General features: G+C 38.2%; 3 protein-coding genes across 4 annotated transcripts; 2 read left to right on the top strand and 1 right to left on the bottom strand.

The window, feature by feature from the left end:
* The first annotated feature begins 527 nt into the window (after positions 1-527).
* LOC126600132 (uncharacterized) lies at positions 528-6,059 on the top strand. The gene is made up of 2 exons (XM_050266671.1): positions 528-908; positions 1,010-6,059. Exon 2 carries the CDS (start codon positions 1,062-1,064, stop codon positions 5,748-5,750), a length of 4,689 nt encoding a protein of 1,562 aa, XP_050122628.1. The 5' UTR covers positions 528-908; positions 1,010-1,061; the 3' UTR covers positions 5,751-6,059.
* Positions 6,060-6,596: 537 nt separating this feature from the next.
* Positions 6,597-9,470, bottom strand: LOC126600136 (uncharacterized). 2 transcript variants are annotated; one of them, XR_007615366.1, is made up of 7 exons: positions 9,221-9,470; positions 8,941-9,111; positions 8,381-8,551; positions 8,007-8,096; positions 7,547-7,666; positions 6,723-6,867; positions 6,597-6,654 (listed from the first exon to the last, which is right to left on the bottom strand). XR_007615366.1 is itself a non-coding variant. In XM_050266682.1 (6 exons), the coding sequence occupies exons 1-6, from the start codon at positions 9,410-9,412 to the stop codon at positions 6,808-6,810; spliced, it is 804 nt and encodes a 267-aa protein (XP_050122639.1). In that variant the 5' UTR covers positions 9,413-9,470; the 3' UTR covers positions 6,620-6,807. The 2 variants fall into 2 exon arrangements, 1 of the variants encoding a protein (XP_050122639.1); XM_050266682.1 differs by having other exon boundaries at positions 6,620-6,867.
* A 1,432-nt stretch (positions 9,471-10,902) lies between these two features.
* On the top strand, positions 10,903-22,219 carry LOC126600133 (uncharacterized). The gene is made up of 8 exons (XM_050266672.1): positions 10,903-11,070; positions 11,653-11,762; positions 12,758-13,005; positions 13,452-13,607; positions 13,714-13,870; positions 16,990-17,129; positions 17,233-17,268; positions 20,999-22,219. Exons 2-8 carry the CDS (start codon positions 11,681-11,683, stop codon positions 21,848-21,850), a joined length of 1,671 nt encoding a protein of 556 aa, XP_050122629.1. The 5' UTR covers positions 10,903-11,070; positions 11,653-11,680; the 3' UTR covers positions 21,851-22,219.
* Positions 22,220-22,924: the final 705 nt, after the last annotated feature.

Here is a 22,924-nt window from a genome sequence, read left to right as displayed (position 1 = left end):
AACTTCAAAGAACGACTTCTTTGGTTCTTCCAAACCTACTTTTTGGTTGTCATCGCTCGATTACTTTTTATTGTCACAGGTGATTGTTATAATGGACGATCGAGATAAATAGAGAAAATTTTAAATATGACAACCTAACTCTTAACAATAAATTGAATATATGCATTAAAAGTTATACTTATGTAAAGTCAAACGTTACTTTACTTACAGCGAAATTCATTTCTTTGCGAGAATAACAAATGATATTTAAAAAATTCACGTATATTACTTTGTGGGAGTACAGTGAGTATTTAACTATCTAACTAGTCAAACTACCTTACATAAATTTCTCTAAAGCCTACGAAGAATTTATTAAATAGCACGGATATACCTACACGAAAGAGTTGATTTACGTACTTTTATTTTATTGGTACAAAACGTCACGTACCTAAGTCGTTCACCCCATGTGGAGGAGTGAGACCGTTATCTGCTATGTATTTTATTTCAGACAAAGAAGTTGGTGTCGTGATTGCGATTGACTTTATTGACTGGGCAGGCTTCTTTTCTTCTCCTCTTTCTGTGCCGCCCCATTTTCCTCTCTGTCAACACTAAAAAGTCATATCAAATATACCCAAAAACACAGACATACATTCATGGAGATATAGAATTATAGATACATACATACATACATACATACATACATACATACAGCTTTCCTTAGCTGCTTTCCTTCAAAAGAAAAAGCTCAAGAGATTCCCATTGCCCTTTACTTTCTATGGTTTTTCATCTGCCCTCTCAGTCTCCATTTCTCTTTCCCTTACAAAAAAAATCTCAACTTTTTTCCATTTTTTTCTCCAATTTTTCTGCTTTCAGGTTCTGGATTGATCTTCATCTGATCGCTTTGAAATCCCATTTGGTTCTTCTTTGAGGTGGGTTTTTCTTTTCTCTGATTATTTCCTACTTAATTTACTAGTTTTATGCTTTTGCTTTTAGTATGTTGATTGATTGGTTTAATTTTCTGTTCATACAGATTGGAACTGCGATTAGTATTTATACCCATAATCCACTGAGAAAGTTAAAAAATGGGGTTGGTGTTGGAAATTGTTGTTAATTTCCGGAAAATTGTGATGATTTCACTCAGAGCATGTTACAGATCAATTTGCAATCATCCTTTTCTTGCTGGGTTGCTTCTTTTCCTGCTATTTCTGTACAGATCGTTTCCTTTTGTGTTTACCCTTTTGGTTTCGACGTCCCCGGTTTTAGTCTGCACTGCGGTTCTTCTAGGAACCCTTTTGAGTTTTGGCCAAACCAACATACCCGAAATCGAAAGGGAAGAGAAGGTTACCTGTGATGATGTTGCTTCTCTTAGGACTAGGAGTTTAGGGGATGACACTGTTGTGCTTGAGAGAGATGGGAGCTTTTCCGCAGAAAGGTTCATGGGAGAGGCTAGGGATGTTGTTGATGCATCCGTAGAGAAAAGTAGCAATGTTGAGGATCGTGATGGTTTGGGTGTTTATATGCCACTTATTAGTGAGGGTTTGCAAAACACTGATAGTGAGAAGAGAGTGAATGAGGATCGCGATGGTTCAGTTGTTTATATGCCACTGATTGATGAGGATTTGCTAAACACTGGTGGTGAGAAGAGAGAGATTGAGGATGCGGAGAGAGAATTAGAAAGTTCGGACTTAGGAGAGCGGAGAAAGATTGATAATGATCACTTGGGGATAGAAGGCATTGACTGGGATGTGGGAACTGTTAATCAGCAGTACACTTTTTTTCAAAAGATTCGAGATGAGATTCGTCGAGTGGAAGGTGATCATATATCTCCTCGAGGGCCAGGCTATGCTCATGAGGGTGATCGCTTGTATTCTTCACTGCTTGGCAGTGGTGGTGTTGACGGTGAGGCTGTTGAGCAGCAATATACTTCTTTTCAAAAGGTGCGAGGTGAGATTCATCGAGTCAAAGATGAAAATATATGTCCCCGAGAGGCAAGCTATGCTCACGAGGGTGATCACTTGTATTCTTCGCTTCTTGGAAATGGTGGTGATGATGAGGCTGGTGAGGATGTGGATGACGATGCTTCAGATTCTGAGTCAGATCGAGCAGAGAGTTCCTCACCAGATGCTTCAATGGCTGACATCCTTCCGATGCTTGATGAGCTGCACCCACTTTTATACTTTGAAGCTCCACAGCCAGCTCGTGTGTCCCATGATCATGAGCCTGATGCTGCTTCAGACCAGTCTAAAAGGAACAATGCTGGCAGTGTTGAGTCTGACGTGGAAAGTGAAAACCAAGGCGGAGAAGTAGCAGAGGATGGGAATGATTATAATGACGGTGATGAGGAAGAAGCACCGGGTGGGAAGGATGATGAAAGCAAATCTGCGATCAAATGGACAGAGGATGACCAAAAGAATCTCATGGATTTGGGGAATCTGGAGCTCGAAAGGAACCGACGGTTGGAGAACCTTATTGCAAGGAGAAGAGCAAGAAAAAGCTTCAAAATAACTGCAGAGAAGAATCTTATAGATTTTGATAGAGTTGATCTTCCGTTTAATGTTACACCAATCTCTACTGCAAGACACAACCCATTTGATCTGTATGATCCCTTTGACAACTTGGGTTTACCCATTCCTGGGTCTGCTCCATCAGTAATGTTGCCAAGGCGAAACCCCTTTGATCTTCCGTATGAGTCAAATGAAGAAAAACCTGATCTAAAGGGAGACCCTTTCGAGCAAGAGTTTGTGCCATTTCACGCCAAGGATGCAATCTTCCGAAGGCATGAAAGCTTCAGTTTGGGACCGTCAACCTTAGGGCAGGCCAGGCAAGAGAGGCAAGATTTTAAATGGAGACCTGTTTTTGTATCAGAACGGTTGGCTTCTGAAGGACCAAGCAGTTCCTTATTTCAAAGACAATTAAGCGAAGTTAGTGAATCAAAGTTGAGTTCTGTTCCCGATACCGAGTCAGTGAGTTCTGCAGCAGATCTGGATGAAAGGAAGTTCAATGAGCAGGACTTTACTAAAGAAACAGAAGCGATATCCAACATTTACCATGCTACTGATGATCTTGTTGTTGAGCACGGAAGTCAATCATCTGAAGACGTAGATTCTCTGGAAATGGAACAGGCCGGAAAAAGAGATGGTCAACATGATGAACTTGAAGTAAAATTGCTTGAATCGCAAGACCTGGAACCGAGCTTGTCTGGTGCAACGGGTTTAGCTACTCATGGGGAACATATTACTAATGAAGTTCATGTCAAACAAGATCCGATTGAAGAGGACAACAGCAGTACGTCAAGCTTGTCATCATTGACAGAAGAGGATGAAAAGATTGCAGATGCAGTGGAAGGAGGATCAACCAGTTTGGAGGCTAGACGTGATATCGCCAAGGAGTTTGTAATTTCGCCGCAACCTTCACTGAAGGAGTCAGAAGTTCAGTTTATGAGCAGGAGGGTGAATGAAGATGAACATGATGAGCCAGTCTATGACTCAACCCCCCTACCAACTGAAAAGATCCTTTCCTTCAATTCTATTTCTTCTGATATACAAGCAGATATATCTGAAATGGTTACACCTCCAGGATTAGCTGAAGCGCAAGTTCCGTCTGTAGACCGGGATTCTGAAGTGTATGGTGAAAGCACAGACAAAGATACTCCAGGTTTTGTAGAGATAAGTGGTGCCACCTCAAAAGTACATGCATCAGATGAAACTGATAGAAGCTTGGGGACAAGCAACCAAGTTGGCTTAGTGGGTTCTCATTCAGAGGATGATATCTATCTCCCTAAGATTTTTGACACGAAGACAGCAGATTGTAGTCATCAATCCGTTCTTTCTGAAGAACTGCCGCCGTCAGAGCACGGAAAAGTCCTTTCCTGGTCAGATAAATCCATGGTTGAACCATATGTTGATCATGTCGAAGCACTTATTATTAAAGAAGAAGTAGGTGAAGTAAAGGAGATTGATGCGGGGCTGCTGTCGGAGTTAGATGCAGTTGGGGACTTCAGTGTGAATGATGTTATCAGCGAGCCATTCCATACAGATGAGCTGATACCAGAGGAAGCAAATGTTTCAAGCACTGAATTTGGTGATTTAAACCTGTCAGAATTGAACCAGGAGCTACCAGTTCTTGATATTGACACGTATTTTAAGCAAATTCATAAGGGACTAGCTGGTGAGGAAGTTGTTCTTCCCAGTGTGGTTGACGATCAGCTAGAGGTGGAAGCGCCTGAAAATACTGTCCAGACCCGTTCAGAGTTGCCAATTGTTGAAACAAGATGCTTGGAAGATTCCGAGTTGCCAACTGTTGAAGAGAGATGCTTGGAAGCATCCGAAAATACTGCCCAGACCAGTTCAGAGTTGCCAATTGTTGAAGCAAGCTACTTGGAAGATAATGTCACTGGTTTAAAGCAAGATTCAAATGGGAATGTTAATGAGCTGCCTCAAGTGTTGGAACCTGAGGATGGATCAACAGAATTACCGTTGGAATTTAATCATACTCTCTTGAAGCAAGTCTCGGATCATAATAATGTTGGTGAGCTTTCCAATGGGTCGGAAGAAGTAGGAACTACTGCCGTGGATTCTACAGAGGAGATTGCATCAAGCAATACAGTATCAAGTGTTAAAGAAGATATCAATGCAGATACTGCTTTGGAGCAAGTCTTAGGAAGTCATGTTGATGAGTTGCCAAAAGCGACATCAATTTTAAATGATGGGTCGGAAGAAGTACAATCAAATGCCATGGGTTCTGCGGAGGAGATGGCATCAAGCAATATACTATCGAGCTTTCAACAAGAAAATATCATTACTCCGAAGCAAGTCTTAGACAATCATGTTAATGATGGGTCGGAAGAAGTAGGAACTGGTGCGGTAAGTTCTACGGAGGAGATTGCATCAAGCAATACAGTACCAAGTATTCAAGAAGATATCAATGCAGATACTGCGTTGGAGCAAGTCTCAGAAAGTCATGTTGATGAGTTGCCAAAAGCAGCGTCAGTTTCAGATGATGGATTGGAAGAAGTAGGAATTGGTGCAATAAGTTCTACGGAGGAGATTGCATCAAGCAATACAGTATCAAGTGATCAAGAAGATACCCATACAGATACTGCTTTGGAGCAAGTCTCAGAAAGTCATGTTGATGAGTTGCCAAAGGCGATGTCAATTTCAAATGATGGGTTGGAAGGAGGAACTGATGCCATGGGTACTGCGGAGGAGATTGCATCAAGCAATATGCTATCGAGTGTTCATGAAGATATCACTCCTCTGAAGCAAGTATCAGAAATTCTTGTTCATGATGGGTCGGAAGAAGTAGAAACTGGTGCAAAAGGTTTGGTGGAGGAGATTGCATCAAGCAATATACCATCAAATGTTCAAGGAAATATCACTACTCCAACGAAAATCTCAGAAAGTCATGTTAATGATGGAGCTGAAGAAATAGGAACTAATCCAATGAGTTCAACGGAGTATGCATCAAGTGATATACTATCAAGTGTTCAAGAGAATAGTACTTTGGAGCAAGTCTCGGAAAGTCATGTCGACGAGCTTTTAAAACCAACATCACATTTGAAGGAGGGATTGGCAGAAGTAGGAATTACTGCAATGGCGTCGACTGTGGAGAAGATTGCATCAAGTACTACAGAACATGGTGTTCAAGAAACTATAACTAGTCCTATTGCTTTAGAGCAAGTCTCAGGAAGTAATGTTGATGGTGAGCCGCCAAAACCATCAGTTACACAGGACAGATTGGCAGAGGTTGAGAATATAAAACACGAAAACTGAAGAATGTGTTTGGTGGATTGCGACTTCAAGCTCTTTGTTTTCTCCGGTCTGGTGTGGATATAATCATATTTTGGTAAGTGGCAGTTTCGTTCGCTGATTTTTTATGGATTGGTTTCTTCAAGAATGAGTTTTTGGTTTGATTTCTTGAAGTGTGAATTTTTCGTGTTTTATCCTACATTTTGTGAGAGTTGGGTGAAAGATTGGCTTTGATCATCAGTATTGTACATTATGTTTTGGATGTAAAAGTTGAGGTTCTCGTATTGTTTTAGCTATGAATCCGGGTAGTTTCTTCTGTCCCGTTTTCTTTTACATTTCTTATCAGATCTCGCCATCGATTCAAAAAATTTCAACTACTAGGCTGCCTTATGCATTCTGCAAGTATCCAAAAGGGAGCCATTTTTCGTTTGACACTCCAAAAAACTCATCATGTGCTTCTTTCTCGCGAAAGAAAACAAGGGGGAAGAAGTGCGTGATGATTATTTGTAGCGTTAATAACAAATCCCGTTTGAAGTTGTAAATCAACTTTGTTAAAACCGACCAACCTGTCACTAGCAAAGCATCCGAAAAAATGCACAAGAGTGGAAGAGTTTATTGGTCTCTTTTCAAGTCGTCTGCCGACTTTGCTACTTTTTGGATCAGCTGACGTTGGTCGGTTCCTTAAAGAATAAGAATAATGAATACATACAAATGTATGAACGATTGTCAATTGTAGATGTGTGTGAAACTTACACGCATCAACTGAATGCATTTAATGGTTTGATTTCACTCGAACTTCTAAATAACGGAAAATGCTAGCTACCTTCGCGTTTGTGAATGGAGACGGCAAATGCGTCCATCTTACTAATGTTTCTAAAGGACCAAAAAATAAATAAAACAAAATAAAATCTTATACACGAATCCAAAACTCTCACTTAGTAGCTGACATATAAAAGTGTATCACAAAAGAAAGTACAGTAAGAGTTTTGTATTCACTGGTCACGGTGAAGAACAAAATCTATTTCGCTTAGTATCCAAACATATCGGGATGTTAGACGTGTTAGCTATACATTTAGCGATATCAAACCAAATGATCCGATTGCTTTTGCTTCTTCTGTGATGGCCCCGAAGTTCCTCCGACCTGAAATACATTTTCCACAACAGAAGCTCAGATATATCGTTCTGCAATAAGGTAAAGAAGCGCGACACCTAAAATTCTCACATCAATGTTGATGTACAACTATTTGCTGAACTATCTGTTAAAATATTTCGTTTGATTAGCAGAAAAATACCTTCTCAAAGAAAAAATATACATCTAAGAAAATAGATGCGTTTTCTCGGCATTTCTAATGTTTCCAGTATAAAGAAACTTTCGTATTTTCCACAAATTTTGGAAACTAAAGTTTGCCGGCAACCAGCAGAGGGTGGTCAGTTCTTGGCAGCACCAACCAAAAGGTGACCACTTATAGGAGTATTTGGGAGTTTTATATGAAGCCCAAATATGGCTCTCTTATAAGGCAAATCAGGTCCTCGATGTTTTTTGACGCTTGTTGCTTATGTCCTTTACCTTCTCGTCTCTTTTCTCTTCCGCATTCTTCTCCATCTATCTAATTCCACAAAAATCAAACGAATCCTAAAACTTCTGTTCTATATACACATCCTGTTTGCTAAAAATTCTACCATCTAAAGCTGCCTGTGATCCAAAGGGAACAAGGACCTTGTGAAATCTTTCATCATCCCTATATCTCTAAAGTTCAGATGAAAATTTTGGGTAGAACGAAGGCCAAATGCTCAAATAAGTTAGAAGAAAGCATGCCTACCATGCTTGAGAGTTGTTCCTTAATGTATGTCAGTGATCTCAGCATAGCTTCCAGAGTGTCCCTAGTCAGTTGAAACTTCACCTCCGTTTCATCTAACGGAGATTTGGTATAATCTTGCAACTGCAAAAGTAATAGTAAAAATAATTAAATAGAATAAAATCATGTGGCCGAACAAAGCCGACTGAACAAATTAATGAGACTGCGAAAGGGATGAGAAATAGATATGCACGCACTGAATCGCACGCGCACACACACACAGATATAAACATACATCTTGCAGTTGATTAGATTTCACAAGTCTTATCAAACATGAGATTTTGAAGGCTTAAATTTTTATGTGTACCTTACGTCTGGCATATATTTATACGTATACACACAACACAATTGAAACCTTCATAATGTATTTCAACTGACTTGTTCGAAACTCTTTCGGGAAGAATCCTTCTCAGAATTTGCCTACCTTTAGAGTGATGACGGCCACTTTATTAGCCGGCCCTGAGTTACAGTTCTCCATGGTCCAAGTCATTGACTTTAGGCGAGGTAGAATTCCCTATATATCGAGGAAATCCATTAGTTATATCATTTACCCCTAAAGGGAAGGGGAGGAAGAAAATGAAAATAATGTTCCGCGGTTTGCAAGTTCAGTGATATATTTGAAAGATAAAACAGGTGCATACTTTCCACAACAAAAAACAGCTTTGGTTTGGAATCTGTTGAGAAACCAAGATCATATAGAAAACAAAAAACTTCCCAAATCCTACGAAATATCATTAGAACAAAAGGTTCCAAGCATAGGTAATTAATTATAACCAATGAACGCCAAAGTATACCCACCACCAGGTTTGCAGGAGGCATGGAAGTGAGTTGAGATGCATCAGTAGCAGAAACAATCGGCGTTGTTGAAGCTCCAAAATCATTTAATGAGCCAGAGGTACCCAAAGAGGTGAAGGTCGGCGGCACATTCGCCTTGACCTGATATGCAACACTAGCCCTTGGCAATGAACGCTGGAAAACATCAGATATATGAATCAAAACACCAAAGAGAACCCGGAAAAAATATGCAGTAAGCGATCAAATTGCAATAGTTTTGAGATTGACAAAAATTTCAGGGTCAAAGTAAGGGCTCGGGATATGCTTATGAAAGAAGCTCTTCTGCTCGTAAGTGCTTCTACTAGAAGTTCTTTTACTATAAACATGTAGAAAGCAGTTCTACTCGTAAGGGATTCCAAAAGAAAGTCCATTGTCAAAGTAAGGGCTCGGAATGCTTATGGATGAAGCACTTTGCTCGTAAGCACTTCAACTAAAAGTGCTTTTACGACCCATGAGCGCTTTTGGTTGTTAGAAAGCACGTTTAGCCCTTCTAAGCAAATCCAAACAGTCCCTGAGTGTGTTACCTGTTCTGTAGCTACTTCGTCCTTCCACTGAACCTGATACTTCTGGAGCAACAACACCAAACTGCTCTGCAAATCGAGTGGCAAATCGGGCGGAAACAGCTTCAAAACGTCGTTGGCGGTGAAGTTCTCGTGTACCCATTTTCTGATAAGCGATCGAAGGCATGCCAAAACCTGTAATTTTTCAATTTATCACTAAAAACAACAAATTGGTATGCAAATTTGATAGCTTTTGTTGCAGAAATTTAGAGAGAGAAAGAGAGAGAAAGAGAGAGAGACGAACAGGGTCGAGGTGGGAGAGAGAAGGGAGATGGAGGAGAGATTGGAAGTGGGATTTTTGGTGGGGAGAGTGGAGGCCGGTTTTCCTGGTTTGCCATAGAGTGGAGAGCAACTGGTCGAGTGCCGCTTCCTCTGTGGCGGAGAGCTTGTGCAGCTGCAGGTACAACGTATCTTCCACCGTCGTCTCCATTTGCATTTGCTCTGAGATGGTTCACATGCTGATGCTAATAGCACAAGAGCATTCCGGCGGCAATGAATCTTTAGTGGCTTGGGCCTAATTAGTATTGGATCTTGAGGTGTCAAACACGGCCCAAGCACGTCACGGGCACGACTAATTATGCCTGTTGGTTTCATTTGATTTACGATAATTTATTTCTACCGATTTTTTTTAATTCATTCGAATCTGACAACCAGAAATTGAGATAAGAGTGAGAAAAATAAAAATGAGTATGTAAGTAGCACCATTCAACTCGATTGATTTAATCATACTTGTTGGGTGAAAACAAGATAACCTTCCATTAAATGATACTTTTTACTCAATTTAGTTCTTAAGACATGCTCTAATGAGTAATGAGACCCGAACAAAACATATCTAAAAGTGGCCACAAAACAAGAGAATTATAAACACATGTTTTTTTTTTAACTTTCACAAATCTCTGTTTAATCATGTTCGTTGGTTCTATTTAATTTATTCAATCTAGTGACAAAGGGTTATAACAAGTTTCGATGAATTTTAGTCAGCAGGTCTGGAGGCTGATCATGGGGTCCTATATTCATCGCTGATGGTAAAAGTTAAGTGGCCAAGTCCAAGACAAAAGGGATTTGGATCCTCTCCTGAGTTAATGGAGAGGATCCTCCTCACCCATCATCTTGGGCCGTTGGATTTTTATCCAACGGCTATAATTATTATAACTTTAAAGGGACCCCCTGTTTGTAGTCGTTGGATAAAAATCTAACGGCCCAAGATGATGAGTCAGGAGGATCCTCTCCATTAGCTCAGGAGAGGATCCAAATCCAGACAAAAGACCCTAAATGCCGAGTGTTTAGATTAAAGTATTAAATGTTTTGTGAGGTAAATTGGTTGATAGATAGAAATGAGGGTTGATTTGGTATTGCTGTGCTTTGAAAAAAAAAACTGCTTTGAGAATAAGCTCATTTTTGTTACTTCACGTTTTCAACTTTTTTTTTTGCCAAAAACTGTGAAAATAAGCTGTTTTTAAGTGTTTACCAAACATCTTTTTGAGCTTAGTTTTTTTTATACCCACTTTTTATAAAAACATCTCAGTACCAAACTAGTACTGAGAGTAAGAAAAATAAACTTAGAATGGTGATGAGAGAGTTCTAGACTTGCCATTTAGTACTAAGGTCTAATAGTATTCATCTTTACTTGTAAGTAAGTGGTCTTAGATTTGATTCTCGCCAAAGGTGAATTTGAATCACATTATTGCTAATCATTGTGAGTTAAGCCCACCCCTCTCCTTTAGTGTAAATAATAGAAACAAAACTTAACCTTTTTAACCAAAGGTACTTAAAAGCGTATATGCGATTGAAAAATACATTTTTGGTGTCAATTCGAGTTTTATGTGTTCATTCGTAACATATTAAAAGGTAGTGGTTAAATTTAAAAAAATGGGCAAAGTTTGGGGCTAACCCATATTTTTACTCTCTCTTTTCTTGAGGACTCTAGTTGAAGGTTTTGGGAAAGGGAAGAGTATAGCAAATATCGTATATAGCCCGGCGTCGTTTCAGCCCACAGAGGGAGGAGAGCCAGAGAGGGACCAAGCGCACTCGGGCCATAGCAAAAGTTGCCGGAAGAAGAGAGAGAGAGACTGACGTCCATCCGCTGCTGCTCCGGTAAGTCTCCGAACCATGCCATCCCTCCTCCTTCTTCATTTCCGTCCTTCTCTCCGATTCGATTCCCTAACTGCGTTTCGGTTCGAAGCTGTGCGTGGACGTTTTTTGTCTAAACCCTAGAATTTGGTAAATTTCAAAATTTTATCTAGGAAATGGGTTATCTTTTTTATTTATTTTTAGCTCTGATTGCATTGAAATATGTAGCAGGATCAGTGTAAAGATTGCTTATTCTGTTGATTGAATCCCATACTTGAATGGGTCGAAGAAAGTTAAAAGCTTTACAAATTGTACATACATTTTTAGTTTTTTTGCGTTTATTTAATTTCAAAATTTTAGTTTAGGAAATGGGGGATTTTTTATTTATTTATAATTTATGTGTTTATCTCACTGTGATAGCATGTAAATATGTAGCAAGACGGGACGATATTGAGTACCAGGATTTGTGTAAATAATTGTTTATTCTGTTAATGCAATCTTGTACTTAAATGGGTGAAAAAAAAGTTAAAAACTTTACAAGTTCGAAATGCATTTTCCGCATTTTTTAAAATTTTTTTTAGCATAACAATACAGTTATTGTGGCAGGGGATGTAAAAAACTGAGCAACAGCATAATGAGTAACGTTGAAGCATTTGACGGACAGATATTGGCTGACAAGCTTTCGAAACTCAACAGTTCACAACAATGCATTGAATGTATCCTCTTAAGAAATCCCCTCTGTATAGTACTACATGGTTTAGCTAATTTATTTTTTGATACAGTGATAGTCATGTTTACAATGAGGGTATCATATTTGTTTCTGTGTGGCTGTATTACGCACCTACTCATTAACATACTTTTTTATAAGAATTTTTTTGTTAGAATAACATACTAACATATGTACATTTTATATTACTTGGATCTTGCTAAATCTAATTCAATACAAATTTAAACTTTTCCCTAATTTTAGATTTGTGAAAAAACTTGTAATGTTAAAGTTTTTACCTTTTCTGTATGCTCTTGTTTTTGGCTGTATCAACATTGCATTAATTGGTGACATTTCAACTGTATCTATGTTCTTGTTGTGCTATAGTTTACTAGCAACTGTCACACATATATTGCATGTCAGAATGACTGTTATTGTAGGAGGGAAAAAAGAGATAAAGAGAGAGTGCTGAAAAGATTGTGTAGAGATTTTTGTATTTTTATTTTATTGAATGAATTTTAGTTTCTAGTTATCGATATTATATATTTTATTTTCTTTTATTAAGGGTAAAATTTGTAAAAAAAAGCATGTGGGAGGTCCGTTTTATATTATAGTGCCTATGTATTTTATTGTAAAGTTGGTCCTTTTTATATCTTCCCTTAGTAATAGTATAGATTATGTAAATAACTTCTGTAATTCACTTTTCAATAGATACTATTTTGGTGTCATAGAATGCGATTCTTATTAAGTTTGACTGTACTGTGATGTATGTTCTAGGGTGATATCTTGTCCACTTTGTTTGCACTTTGTTGAGTAGCAGTAACATTTCTTTCTTATAAAAGGAAACATAACTTTTAAATTATGTGGAGGACTATTTTTGTGCATATCTATGCTTCCACCTTTTCCTCCCCTTAATGATGTATTGTTTCTTATATAATGTACTACCTGATCACTTAGCTTCAACTTTGATGTTTATATTATGTGCTTCTTTAATCATTTAAACAGCTCTGTCTCGTTGGTGTATTTCTCACCGAAAGAAAGCAAGGCAAATTGTTGAAACATGGGATAAATGTTTTAATTCTGCCCAGAAAGATCAGCGTGTGGCTTGTCTATATTTGGCTAATGACATATTGCAAAACAGTAGGCGAAAGGGCAGTGAATTTGTGAATGAATTCTGGAAGGTCCTTCCTGCAGCTCTCAAGTATGTTTATGAAAATGGTGATCAACATGGAAAGAAAGCTGCCACAAGACTGGTGAGCCATTTATGAATGTTCTCTTTTGTTTTACAATTAACAGTAGTAAATAGCTGTATGATTGATTACCATAGATAGATATTTGGATGTGTGCATGCATGCATTTGCATGAACTTAGACTTCAATGTTAAGTGACTTAAGTCTATAGCATGGGCCTGAGAAATTTTAAAGATTCTGCAGTGTTTGTAATTTCATCGAAGTGGAATCTGAACTTAAGTACTTTTTAGACTTCAGAGGATTTCACTACCTAACTGAGTTAGCACCTTCTATTACTCCAAAAAAATCTTAGTTTGCTCCCACTCTCCAGAAGACAATCTCCTTTCTTTCCATGTAATGGACTAAAGGGAACCATTTCAGTGTCCACTCTTATTTATGCTTCCTTTTGATAATGTGTGCCTAGCAATCTAGTCTCATTATTTCATCTGTAAGCTATCTCGTTTGTTCAGGTTGACATATGGGAAGAAAGGAAGGTTTTTGGGTCTCGAGGGCAGAGTCTTAAAGATGATATGATGGGAAACAATCATCCCGCTCCACCTGTAAGCAATGGAAAGGGTTCAAATCCTATCAAGATAGTGAAGAGGGATGCACACTCAGTTAGACTTGTAAGCACTTTGGGCAGTCTTTAATGTTGATTTATATTCAATGCCTAAAATTGTATTCTTATTTAGAGTGAGCTTGTACATGCCTTATTATTCTTCTAAACCTCAGAAATTGGCTGTTGGAGGTCTGCCAGAAAAAATACTTACCGCATTTCAACCTGTTCTTGATGAACATCTTACCGAAGAAGCTGCTTTAAACAAGTGTAGTGCTGCTGTACTTTATGTGGGTAAAATTGATGAAGATGTTGAAAACACCTTGATTCATGGTAAGAGTTAGGACATGTGGTTAAGTTCACAAATTTTGTTTATATGTGACTTTGTTTGATGAGTCATAGGATTAGATGACAAAACAGAAGACTCTTCCGGTGTGAAAACTAGGTTCTGTTTATTTTGACTTTAATTATTGTTTGTTTACAATTCTAATTCTACAAATCAGTTGATCACCAAAAGTATATTTTATTGCATTCTAATGTTGTGGAGTGGAAGTTATCTTCAATGCCATAGGAAATACGTTTCTCAGGGCTATTTCTAGTCTCCTAGTTCAAAATTTGTGGTTCGTAATTGGACTAGAATCCAATTCTGGAGGATACTAGGGTAGGTAATTCATCCCTTCAATTTTCTTTCCTTGATGATTATAGATATTGTGTGATCATAATCCAGTTTTGTCCACCTTAGATCCATATTTTCCTTCTTTGCCTTGTCTTGGAACTTAAATCATCCCAAGAAACCCAAATGACAGGGTGTTCGTGGATGTTTGAAATTTGTTGTCTCGTACGGTCGTACCAATAATATATCTTTGAGTTAAGCTTAGCTTGATAGAAGGCATTGTTCTATCCATGTGTCTGGGTACTTGTGCTACGCTTTAAAAAGATCCTATGTTTCCTTATCTCATTGCTGTGGCCGTTTAAATTAGCTGGTGAATAAACAGGGCACATCTTTTTACATTGCTCCTGTAGTTCACAAATATGTTGTAACTTGTTAGTTGTTGCATGATTTTTCTAAGAAATAGCTATGCATTGTTGACGGGGGTCTTTCTGTGGGTGGGGGCCAGTAAGAGATCCTTTAAACTCTGGCCACTAGGAAAGAATTTAAACTCTGCCCACTAAGAGAGCTTTTAAACTCTGGCCAATAGGAGAACCTATCTACATGGTTGTAACGGAAGGGAAAATTTTTTGAGGATAGGGAGGAGTTTACTTTTATGTCGGACGAATTAGATTTTCTGCTTCCTCTTCTTAGCATTTTCGGATGCTATATTTAGTGTACTGTGTAACCCATCTGGATTGGTTGCATTTATAGTTGATGTGATCTAGGTGGAATGTATTGAGTGTGGTTTTGCGTGATTCTTATCTGAAAGAAAAAAAAAATTGTATATTTTTACTAAGATGGTCATTATATTTTGATCAGTTTGAATGAACTCTCATGTGGCTTTATTAAGATGGTCATTTTATTTTGATAGTATGAGAGTGAACGATATTTTTGGTCCTATTTTCTTTTGATAGTTTAGGAAAAAGATGTTTTGACCCTATTCCTCATTGTATAGTTGGATTATGTGGTGTTTGTGAGGGAGAGGAATGCTAGAAGTTTTGAACCTATGAGGATACTTTGCACCAGTTTTTGGCCATTTTTGTTTCGTCTGTTCTTCAAATGGATGTTAGTGCATACTTTAGAGTTGTACATTATACGAAGCAAGCAGGAGCAAAGCTTTTAAATATAGCTAGACAATACAAAGCATCAAAGAAGGAATAGCATCATTTCCCGTTCTTTGTATAGAATTTAGATCTTAGTTTGCCCCCTTCCTCACCTTCTCCCTTCTTCCATCTTGATGCTCATCTCTTCCCTTCTTCCTTCTTGGTGCTTACCTCCTCCCTTCTTCCTTCTTGGTGCTCACCTCCTCCTTAGACCTCTCCTTCTTTGACCTGTTTGTCCGTTCAGCTAGTTTCTAGTTAAATTAAAATTAGCAACTTATCTTATTTCCAAGTCTTAGAGAGGTTTAATTAATCTTTGCCAAGTGATTGAAAAGTCTCACATCAGTATGACAGGCTATCTGTCTCTTTTTTTAATCACATTATTTCGTTCTTAATAACTTGAGAACTATGAATAGGCTTTGTATTGTACCATTGGTTCATGGTCAAGAATGTTGTCCAAGTTATTTTGTGTGAATTTTCATTTTTTTTTCACGAGTTGTATCTCAAAAGGCTCTGTGACTTGTCTATTTTTTGGCTCAGATGCAAATACGTATCATTAATAGACTAAAAAAGGTCGTACCCAGTGCACAAGGCTCCCGCTTTACGCAGGGTCTGGGAGAGGTGATTGTCGGCTAGCCTTACCCCCATTTATGGAGGGGCTGCTCCCAAGTCTCGAACCCGAGACCTACCGCTCATGGGCGAAGGCACTTGCCATCACACCAAGTGCGACCTTTACGTATCATTAATAGACTGCTAGGGGAAAATTGAATTGGTTTATATAATTGCTCAAATGGTCTCATCTTTGTCTTTTACAATGTCGGTTTCGATTGTAGTTCTAGGAGTAACAATTGCAAGTTTCAGACTGCGTGTAGTTCTAGGAGTAACAATGTCGGTCTCGGGTATTACTATTTAGGAATGACCATATAAATAGAATACGAAGTTGCTAACCATTGAATCTACACCTCTCTTTGTGTATGTTTTGTTTCCCTTCTGTGATTTAAGTTAATTGAGGAACCTTAAAACCGTTAGTTGCTATGACTTTATGATTGTGATAACTAAAAGGTATTAGTTAATAACATCAGTGTATTATTTAAACAGTAAGTCACAAGCCATACCCAGGGATATGAACAACCTGGATACTGAAAATTATTATACAAGCCATACTTAAGGGGAGAGAGTGCAAGTTTACCTTCACTCTTTTGTCATTATCACAAGCCATACCCAAGGATAGCAGCAACCTAGATATCACCAGTTCAAGTTTCTATTACTAGTGGTGAAACACGACTTGCAATGTAAGTTACAGGTTGCAAGTTGCGTTTCATCAGTTACAGTAACTGACAAGCAATACCCACAGATAATGAGCTACAGTCATGGGCCATGGTTCACTGTTCTTGGGTTGTGTGGGTCATGAGCAATAATTTTTAAATTAATTGAATTGCTTATTTGAAATCCTATGTCAAGTTAACCAAATGGATCTGAAAATCTAAATCCATCCAGACCCTTGAGATCAACGAAAAATCTTCATTTGATAGGTATGCTGATATATACAATGTTTTGATTTTCATGTGTGTAATTTAGTGAAGATGGTTGAACTCTTTGATGCTTTCAGTAAAAGATAATACTGTGTCTCCTGAGGTATATTGTCTTAGTGCCATGTAGAATGGTTTTGTTGATTTTTCGCTGTTATAAACTGTAATCAGGAACTCAGCCGGAATCCACATTGTTGGATGATTTGAAAGAGCAGGAAGATGTACTTAATCAATCTGTTGGGCAGCTTGAAAGTTCGGAGGCAACAAGATCTGCCTTGGTTTTGCAGCTTAAAGAAGCACTCCAGGATCAAGTACAAATCTTTTTTCTATTCCACTTATGTTATCACTTCTGCTTCTGTGGTTTTGTTTAAGATTTCAGATACTGATGTATGCTTGCTAATATAACTGTTACAGGAATCAAAGCTGGAAGTTGTTCGCACTCAAGTGCAGGTAAGAGTACCTTACTAATCTCTATTTAGCCCTCTTAAAATTAAGAAGTCTAAATTTATTGGAAATGGTGTGCATTTACAAAGCCTTTATAATTTCATTTACGAAAGTTTTTATCTCTGAATGTTATCGAGATCAGCTAGTCATCAACACCAGTTCCTCATAATCTTTTCTAGCTAACAGAAATTGTGGTATTATAAACCCAGCACCTTGATTCTGTTGATAATGAAATCTTGAGTTTGATTCCTGCATCCCTCAAATGTCGATATCTATTGATTGAAAGGGCTAGATGATGTTTGTATAAGAATTAATTTGGTTGTGTTTTGTAGGAAAAAGTTAGCTTGAAGGTAAACTAAACTGTGGGAAAACTGAATCTTGATGTGACTCCCTTCTGTGCGTGTGTATATATTGTAGCTGAGAATGGAATATGATACATTTGTATCAACTTTAGGTCTTAATTACCATATGCATTTAGATGTGCATATATCCAAGACAATTAATTATGATGAGCTGTCAAGAGTGTTTAGTTCGTTAGTGATGCTAGTTTGTATTTTGACGCATATGCTCTCTCTTTTTCTTTACTTTTGTTTGCTTCAAATCTTTCCTATGTCAATTCTAATTTCTAATTTTAACCCAATTCAGTTTGGTTCAAATCTGTCCTGTATCAGTTCTAGGTCTCTCTTCGATGCAACTGATCTATTGAGCGGTTCTGTTTTTAGTATGTGTATTGTCTTTTGTCCTTTTGCAGATGGGTTTTTGCGTGAGCAAGTTTTAGAAATCATAATCTTGAGATGAGTTGAGAAAACAAACTTATTTAGAAGCATATTAAGTCCCAGAATAGAAGTAATATTGAATTGAAAGACAATTTTAAATTTTGATTAAAAAGTTCTACGATTTTAAATTTGCCCGGAAAATTTTAATTGAATTTGGGTCTGTAATAATGTCATCAACATGCATCAATTTTGGCTTACTCTCAGACTGACTCTGTAAAAGAAAATAAATAAGTAAAATGTTTAAGGCATATAAATTTCTAAGATATTTGATTAATAAACTTTTCCCATCTGACCGTATGTTCATTTTTTACGACTTTAAATAGAAATATTATTTCGTTGAGTTTTTAGGTTGATATAAAATGATCTCTAAACTTGTTTTTTAACTGTACATTAAAATACGGGCAATACCTTTCCTCATAATTTACAATTTTTTTCTTTTTTCGTATGGCCTCTCAGGCATTGGCAGTGATAAAGATGTAAGAGTCTTCGACTCTAAGTTGAAAGAGATTTTTGAGTGTACCTGGAATACGAGACGGTACACCACGTGTCATAATATATGTGGAGGGACATGAGAAATATGCCCTAAAAGTGGGACATATCAACCATGTCGTCCATTTATATTATGACATGGGGTGCACCACTTTGTGTTCTGGATACAAATAAAAATGTCTCCTAAGTTGGGACTTAGCTGGGGTTGGGCGGTAATTATTTTGCTGGAGCTTTTAATATGTATGTGTTGGGGGTAAAGCTTCCCTTGACTACTCCTGCATATCTCTGAGAAGCAAATGCAATCTTTTATTTTTGTTCTTTGGAAACAACCCATGGATGTAGACAGTCTGCGAAGTACAACAATAATGTGAAGAAATAGTTAGTGTAGGTCTTGTAAACACCCTACTGTTTACTATTTACGGATGATTGAGTTAATTTACTGGTTTTTAGAAAAAAAAATCTGGCATCACACTGGCCTACGGTCTCACACCGAAGGTGCCTTGGAATCACTCCAAGGTGGTTGTGCCTCACAACACAAGCAGGAAACCCAAAGTTTACTTATTTTCAAAAGCTTACAAAGTAGCCCTTTTTATAGGCTAGTTGGTACATGGACATGGAAAGATCCACATTAATATACACAAGTATTTTAAAGACTAAATTTATGACACCTAATAATTAATATTGTAACATAGAGAGACGCAAACTCAAAGAACTTGCAGACTAACTGCATTTATTACAAAAGAAAGTAGAAAGACTTTGAATTTATAACTTGGCTCCTCTATCGTATTGGTTCTTGTCCTATACTTTAACCTCACCTTGCTTAGATGCTGTCTTGGTTCTTGGCTTGATTCACTTGAGGATCTATGGTAATAAAACTGACAGAAAGAACTCCCTCTTCTTCGGCTTTGTGACTAACACAAAATTGAATAACCGTAAGTGCCTTTAGTACTGTAGGCTCAAGTTGCTCAAGTTTTTCTGAAATCTCGTAGCATGTTCTTGATTTCATTTGCAGCAAGCTGGGAGTGAGAGCCTTCTGTTTTAGGGATGATTGAGCTAATTTGGTTTAGCTAATTTAAGGGTGCTGATTGAGCTAATTTATTTGCTTTGATTGAGCTCATTTGGATGATCTCTGTGTTGGGTTTTTTGCTCAAAATTAGGATGATGCAATAAATTAGGTTTGTGTTACCTATTTGGTTTTGATGTCCTATTTGGATTTGGTTTTGACTTCTTAGTTAGTTTCCTTGGTGGAGAGATTTTGTTAATTACCTATTTGATTAGGATTTAGATTTATTTCCTATTAGGATTCTTATTATAACCTAAGTCCTATGCACTATAAATAGGACCTTAGGGTTAGTGTATTTTGTGTGGCTCATTCGTGTGACAATTTGGTGAGAATCAATTGGTGAGTTAGAGAGCACTTTGGGAGAATCTTCTCTGTTTGTTTGGGTTCTCTACTCATTTGGTTTAGGGTTTGTAATTTGTGGGATTTGGGTTGTGAGAGTTTAAACACTCTTTTGTAATCTCCGTTTGTTTAGTGAAATTCCTCGCCGTGCTTCGCCCGTGGAGTAGGCTTTACGCCGAACCACGTAAATCTCTTGTGTCAGTTTGAGATTGTTTGTTTTAGTTTTCACCTACGATGTTGATATTTGGTACTTTGTTATAATTCGCTTCCGTTTGCGCATAAAAGTATAACACTCTGAATTTTCATTATTTTTCATTTTATTTATGGAACCAGTAGGCTGTATATTATTACTCAGTTGAATCAATGAAAAATATGATCCTTCCCCCCACCCCCTTCTTTATTATCCATCAAAGATAAAAGAAGTCCTCAGGAGTGATGTTAGAATCACAGAAATTTAGTGTTCCTGCCCTGTCAATATTCTAATAGTCCTTTTTCTTGAGAAGCATTATGGAAGCTATATAGTGAAGCTCTCGGAGCTCCAAGTAGTTCCAGTGCCTTGGCTTCTAGAACTGGCCATGCAAGGATGTCAAATGGAGACACTGATTTAGGTAGCCCTCATTTAACTCCAAATAGCAAGCGAAGTCCCAAGGTTCCCAGGAGACGGATGAGGCAATAAGAATAAGCTGATTACTCTTGGACAATAACACTTGCAACATCAGTTAAAGTGATATGTCCTCCCCTAATTAAATCTTCTAGTTCCAACATTACGAATTTGAGCTAATCTTACATGGAGAAATCTTCACTTTGCTTTTTACAGTGAGGTTGATCATTTATTGTTTCCAAGTTATAAATCTACTCATCGGGTTTGAATATCTGCTGAAAGGTGTAACAATATCAACAATATCTTTTCTTTTTCCTTTGTGGTGATGCACTTATTAGGAGACTCAAATGGTTTGTCTGTTTATAAAGTTGGTCCGGAGCAAAGCGTATCAAACCATGTCTTATAATGCAATTCCTTTATGTGCTAGCTACTCCCTGTGATTAATAGGAACTATTTGTTTCCATGCAGGTTGCTCGACATCAGATTGAGAGGGTAGGTAATATTAAAAGGAGACTGAACCCCGAAAGCAATATCGTTAACATGACACCTGAGTCTACCAGGGGTTTAGAACCAAATATACCATTACTTCAACAAACTGGCATCCCACCTCAGCCTCCAACGCAGTCCGTGCTTTCTTTTGCCCCTGTCAAAATTACTGATGAAGAGAACAAGAAAGCAGCGGCAGCTGCTGTTGCTGCTAAGCTTGCTGCGTCTACATCTTCTGCACAAATGTTAACGTCTGTTCTTTCATCTCTTGTTGCTGAAGAAGCTGCCTCGATGACCGGTAGCCTAACATCAGCTGGATTTACATCAGGATTATCCATGTTTCCTCCAGAAAAACGGCCCAAGCTTGAGAAACAAATGTCTGATGTTAACAATCCTGATGGTGGCAATGCAGCCTATTTTACGTCTCTCCAGCAGGCAATGACCAGTGTTCCAATTGCGTCCTCAGCAACGATGCAGCCCATGTCCCAAAGTAACCAGATGCAAAATCCTTTTGGTCCGCCACCACCACCTCCAGCGCCATCACCGTCTACTGCAACTCCACCAGCGAATCAATACGTCCAATCCTCTGGTCTTATGGTGGGTGGAGTTCCTTATGGATATGGATCAAATACTTTACCACCTCCACCCCCCATACCTCCACATATTTCAATGAGCATGTCGAGGCCCAGTCAGCAGCAACAGCAGTCGCAGCCTCAGCAGCAGCAACAACAGCAGCAGTTGCAGCCGGCCACTGGGGGTTATTATCGGCCACTGGGTATGGGGTTCTATGGGCAAAGTAATCAGTCAAATACGCAGCCAGTACCTCGACAGTAAGTTGTTTATTTCACCTAGTAAGAATTTCCCATCCTGGATCTCGGGCAAAACCAGCGTAGGTACCCAAAACTTTTGGTGACAACATCGTCATGGAAATCTATGGAGCCGGTGGAATTTCTCAGAGGCATTGTGTTATTATGTAAATTAGTAGAGAGTAGCGTCTGGTCTTTTTAAACACCTAGGTCCACCTGCCCCTTGCCAATTTATGCACAGAGTCCTTTGATGTGTCGTAGAACACGTAAATTTTCGCGGTAGCTATATTTCATATTGACATGAAGTGCCTAACTTGAAGGTACCTGTGCAAACTTCATTGGCGTTGTAAACATCGTTTGGGGCATATTACTAAATGCGTACTTTAAATCTTGGATATGCCTTTACCTTGATAGTGTTTCTTCAGCTGCTTCCGGGAGGTTGCGTCCCGATCGACATTCAGAAGATGAGTAGTATTGGGAGATGCATTTCGTCGACTCCCCTCTCGAGTGGGCTGATGCTGCTTTCTTGGCTACAATTGTGCTTTATACACTAGTTATAAATTTGTAGCATTCACACTTTTTTTTATTCTTTTATACACCGTGTTAATTTTAGGCGGGGTGTGGATAGCATCTCCCATAAAAATTGGGCTGAGCCGGCCTTGAATTTTTTTGGGCTCTTGTCGGGCCTCGGTGTCAATCAAGAGGACCTGAATTTTATTAGAAAGAGGAAATTGTAGCAATGGTCATTCAACTTTAATTTAATTGGTACAATGGCCAATCAACTAAAATCTATGACTATTAGTCCCTTAACTTATCAAAATGTGCAGCTATGGTTCTTTTTGTCAACTCCGTATAACTTTTGTCAAAATAAGTCACATGCCACATAGGCTGAAAAAATGGGCAAATATGGAAAACCAAATGAAAAAAAAAATTGTAGCAATGGTCCATCAACGTTGACTCAATTGAAGAAATGACCCCTTAACTCTAACCTAATTGAAGCAATGATCTCTCAATTTTAACCTAATTATAACAATGGTCCTTCCAACATGAGTCATTTTGACGAGTTGACAAAAATTATTATATATGCACGTTTTGATGAGTT

Source organism: Malus sylvestris, chromosome 14 (genome assembly GCF_916048215.2).
Source record: "Malus sylvestris chromosome 14, drMalSylv7.2, whole genome shotgun sequence".
NCBI classification, from domain to species: domain Eukaryota; kingdom Viridiplantae; phylum Streptophyta; class Magnoliopsida; order Rosales; family Rosaceae; genus Malus; species Malus sylvestris.
Note: the sequence above shows the minus strand (reverse complement) of the source record. Positions and strands in the feature narration are given on the sequence as shown.

Excerpts from the sequence above, each read along its gene's own strand:
- LOC126600132 (XM_050266671.1), top strand. The coding sequence starts at position 1,062 with ATGGGGTTGGTGTTGGAAATTGTTGTTAATTTCCGGAAAATTGTGATG.
- LOC126600133 (XM_050266672.1), top strand. The coding sequence starts at position 11,681 with ATGAGTAACGTTGAAGCATTTGACGGACAGATATTGGCTGACAAGCTT. Across the intron at positions 11,763-12,757 it reads TTCACAACAATGCATTGAAT|CTCTGTCTCGTTGGTGTATT; the intron begins GTATCCTCTTAA and ends TCATTTAAACAG. Across the intron at positions 17,269-20,998 it reads TTGTTCGCACTCAAGTGCAG|GTTGCTCGACATCAGATTGA; the intron begins GTAAGAGTACCT and ends GTTTCCATGCAG.
- LOC126600136 (XM_050266682.1), bottom strand. The coding sequence starts at position 9,412 with ATGCAAATGGAGACGACGGTGGAAGATACGTTGTACCTGCAGCTGCAC. Across the intron at positions 8,552-8,940 it reads ACGAAGTAGCTACAGAACAG|CGTTCATTGCCAAGGGCTAG; the intron begins GTAACACACTCA and ends GATGTTTTCCAG. Across the intron at positions 6,868-7,546 it reads AGGAACAACTCTCAAGCATG|GTCGGAGGAACTTCGGGGCC; the intron begins GTAGGCATGCTT and ends AATGTATTTCAG.